This window comes from Prionailurus viverrinus, chromosome D1 (genome assembly GCF_022837055.1).
Source record: "Prionailurus viverrinus isolate Anna chromosome D1, UM_Priviv_1.0, whole genome shotgun sequence".
In the NCBI taxonomy this organism is placed as follows: domain Eukaryota; kingdom Metazoa; phylum Chordata; class Mammalia; order Carnivora; family Felidae; genus Prionailurus; species Prionailurus viverrinus.
The window spans coordinates 110,237,970-110,242,024 of NC_062570.1; the positions used below are offsets into that span (position 1 = coordinate 110,237,970).

Sequence of the window (4,055 nt, forward strand, 5' to 3'; positions counted from 1 at the left end):
TATTTTTCAACAGCCACTGGAAACGAATTCAGGAGCTTAGGATGTATCCACATTTTCTGCATTGGGTACCTCTTTGTTTGGGGCATTAGCCAGAAAGGGGGTTCAGGGAAGGGAGAGTTGGTTGTAGGCAGACAGGGTGTACAGTTTTATATATTTCTTCGGAAGTAACTGTGGCGCTTTGAATGCGGATGCTTCGATGGCAGCTGGATGCCGTTTCTGGAGCTCTTGGGAGAATGTGTGGGATAAAGCATCAGCTCCAGGTGTCGTTGAGTGGTCTAGTCCTGATGAGCAACGTGTGTGTGCAAAGTGAAAAAAGACTTAACTGAAGGAGGAACTCTGGAGAGTCTCTAACGCTTCAGAAGTGGACATAAGACAAATTGCACGGGGCAATTCATAGGATGGAAACCACATCGAAGGTGTGAGGACCAAGCAGTTTGGCTGTGCTTGTGATGAGGACAAAACATTAGTGATGCTGCTGGTTGGGAGCTGGGCTGTGGGTATCCTTCAGTACAAAACCATAGCAGGAATGTTTTCATTGCTCCTTGACCTGGAACTCAGTTTTCACTCAAGGCCATGTGAATGGGAGATGTATAAAATGATGCAGGATGATTCCTGCGCAAACATTTCCTTCTGTGATCCTGGTTCCTCAGGCCCCCATGGGTAAGTGGACATTAGCGCTCTGAACCTTACTATTGACAACACCCAATGGCACTTTGCGGCAAGAGCCATCCCAGCTCAAGGCTGGAATGTGTTGGATAATAACAAGACAAATAGAGAAGTGCAGGGCAAATGATTTATTGAAGCAAATGTTGAAACCTTTACATTTTCCAGAAGATCAGTTAATCACTGCAAGACAGAGGTACTACGATGTAAGATTTAAATTCCACACGATGCTGTGACTTTCATCTGAAATAGATAAAGAAAGAGAGAGAAGGTTATTCATACTGCCCCTGAGGATGACACATGAGCATAGACTGTCAGTCACAAGAAGTTGTCAGTAAAGTTTTAACGGACAAAAGGCAAGTAGAATGGGCACAAGACAGGAAGCTGGGGAGGCCGGTCAACTAAATATACCTGAGGTGACTACAACAAACCATGCAAGTCGTGAGGAAACCATTCCCACAGTCTGGCAGATAAACCCAGAGGTGACTGAGAGTGAGGGTGAGGTTTCTAGTGGAAGGAGGAGCCTCCTGGAATCTTTCCTCTGATATGCCAGGGCAGAGGACTCTACTTTTTCACTGCAAAGGGGATACAAGGGTGAAAGACTGGAAAAGGGGTGGGAGGGGACTTTGGGGGTACTGCCTGGAGATTCCCAGGCTCATGGTGTGGCAACTCAACCCGATGGCACATCTCCTGGGTACTGAAAATTCGGTCCCTGCGGGCATTTGTGACGGAAACTCGTGACCTCAATCCAGCAGTCGATGTGCTGAGAGTCTCCTTTAAGTATCTTATTTTTTGACAAAGATGTAATTTCGGTGTGTCACCTTCACACGGGGACACAGGAGGCACAGCGAGCAAGGCGTGTGGTTGTGGGCTCCATAAGGGACGGAATGGGAGGTGGGGAGTGGCGGAGTGGGCCGAGTTGTGGTGGGGAGAGGCCTTGGCTCTGCAGGAGCTGGCTCGGTGTCCCCCTTCTGCCCGCACCAGCTGCCCTCCATGCTGTCAGGGCACCGAGCTGATTCCCTCCCTCCAGCTGTCTCCCTATTCAACATCCCAACACCTGACAAGAGATTCCCCAGTGACTGTGTCCACTGGGCGAGGGGAGCTCGCCCTCAGAAGAGCTCCCAGGCAGGGGGGCAGCCACACTTTGACCCTTTAACACCACTGCATGGGGTCCCAGTTGTCCTCCTCCTCAGGGCACTATGGGGCACCTGGCGCCCAGGGAAGTGACCTGAGCAGGAATGTGCCCAGACTTAGTGTAGCTCCCACATGTAACACCATGCACCCTGTGGCCACCCATCACCCTCTCAGGAGCAAGCTGTGAGGCTCCGCCTCCTGTGCCCCTGACAGAGCAGCACCCTGACTGCCTTCCTGGCTACTCAGCTGAGCAGAAGCCCCTGTGCACAAAGAAGAAAGAAGTTACCAAAATATTTTTAAGTGCCTGTCTTCTGGAATCGGAGATGTTATCTGTGCAGCTCTTCACATCCAAAACGGCCTGAACGTTTTCTGGAGGTGCTCCATATTTTGCAAGTGATGCCTTGAAGAGTATTGTAGGTTTCTCGAGAAAGCCTGAGATATCTTCAACAAAGGCTGGACAGGGCAACGCATTGGCTGGCGAAGAAAAAGAAATACAATCAATATAAGGAAAATCACGCATTTCCTGTGGTTCCCTGAGGTTAGAACTAGACAGGAACCCCAGGGGTTTTATGATCTCATCCCACAGCGGTCCCAACATGGCAGCTGGGGCTTCCTCAGATCTCAGAGGAAGCACAGAAGAGCCAGGACTAGAATACTGGCTTACTAATCCTTAGTTCAGTTTTTATCCTTTTTAAAGCACATCCCTTTGTCTCCAGGACTCTCCTGGTTTGCTGACATTCACTTTCTTTATAATTTGAACAATTAAGTTTTGCCTATACAGGATGACACCTTGTTTTTGTGTTGAATATCAGAGAAGAGGAGGTTTGAGTATGAATTTTTTATTTTTTAAAAATGTTTTAATGTTCATTTGTTTTTGAAAGGTAGAGAGCACAAGAAACGGGGTGTGGTGTGGAGAGGGGTTACAGAGAGAGAGAGAGAGGGAGACACAGATTCCGAAGCAGGCTCCAGGCTCTGAGCTGTGAGCACAGAGCCGGGCGTGGGGCTTGAACCACACGGACAGTGAGATCATGACCTGAGCCGAGGTCCCACACTTCAACGACTATGCCACCCAAGTGCCCCTGAGTATCAAGTTTGTAAGTGAATAGCAGAGTGAGACCTTACCAGAGAGCGGAGAAGTGTGGGTAATCTGGAGAAGAGTACATCAAACTATATATATGTTGGAGGATGCTACTTAGAGACTAAATCAAAGAATAAGATTGTTATTGGATGCAGGCATGGTAAAAAGTTAAACACACGCATACAAAAGAACCCTCAGGTCACCAGTCTGAACACCTTTAAATCTTATACACAAAGTTATGATTGTTTTATTTTCCCTGCAGTGATGTACAGAATTCCTTAGAGAGGGTGAGTGACAGGAACTGAGGCTCTTTCCTGAACCCAGTGGGATGTTGCAGAAGCCTGAAATGAACACTGGTTCCTGGTGTGGGCTCTTTATCCCCCACCCCCTGTCTTTGTAAGCATGCTGCAGCTGGGAAGTGCCCTACTAGGCTCTGATCTGAGCCCTGATCATAGAAGTTGAGAGGTTCAATCAGAGGCAACGTGGGGAAAGAGGAGGGTATTTAAAAAGTCAGATGAAACAGAATGACTCAAGAAGATGTGGGTCCGTATCACGGGTAAGAAGACTTACAAAAATATTGTTGAATGGATGACTAGAATTGATCCAGATGGACAGAAATCCCACGATTGCACTAGTTCTACTAGTCCTAGCTCTAGTCTTCGCAGAACTGGTAGTACTCGTGGAAAAGCAGGGAGACTGGCAGATACAGTGAGATCTACTCACTAGTAGATATAGTGAGTGCTGCTGCTTCCCAGAGCCCCCTTGAAGACTTATTATTTAGAGACTCAGAGAACACTAGCTCTTCTGCCCCTTCTTCTTCTTTTTTTAAAGAAAGCCACTTAAGTTGACCTAGTTCAGAGAAGGGTACTCACCAGGGCTGGTGCTGGTCTGATTAGAAATGATACTCACCCTCATAGCAGCAAAGAGCCAGAGTGACCAGCAGGACACTCAGGAACAGCCTCATGGTTTATTTTGCTTTGAGTTTTCAGCTTTAGTGAAGGGTGAGCAGTTAGTCACTGAACTCAGGAGCCTGAGGGGCCCAGGAGTATATATAGCTAGAGGGCCTCCCTCGTGCTGCCCAAATAAACATGTGGTTACGTCACGGGCCTGGCTTTCAGCCCTCCCTTCCTTAGTCAGGGCTCGTGCGATCTATCGGTGTCACAGACCTCAATGCCTGGGT

The 4,055-nt window shown here is 48.1% G+C and overlaps 1 protein-coding gene across 1 annotated transcript; it reads right to left on the bottom strand.

The window, feature by feature from the left end:
- Positions 1-876: 876 nt before the first annotated feature.
- Positions 877-3,839, bottom strand: SCGB1D2 (secretoglobin family 1D member 2). The gene is made up of 3 exons (XM_047876728.1): positions 3,785-3,839; positions 2,084-2,271; positions 877-906 (listed from the first exon to the last, which is right to left on the bottom strand). Exons 1-3 carry the CDS (start codon positions 3,837-3,839, stop codon positions 877-879), a joined length of 273 nt encoding a protein of 90 aa, XP_047732684.1.
- Between the last annotated feature and the right edge of the window lie 216 nt (positions 3,840-4,055).

Coding starts and splice junctions, on each gene's coding strand:
- SCGB1D2 (XM_047876728.1), bottom strand. CDS start 3,839: ATGAGGCTGTTCCTGAGTGTCCTGCTGGTCACTCTGGCTCTTTGCTGC. Junction 2,272..3,784: donor GGCTCTTTGCTGCTATGAGG/GTGAGTATCATT, acceptor TTTCTTCGCCAG/CCAATGCGTTGCCCTGTCCA. Junction 907..2,083: donor AGGCACTTAAAAATATTTTG/GTAACTTCTTTC, acceptor TATCTATTTCAG/ATGAAAGTCACAGCATCGTG.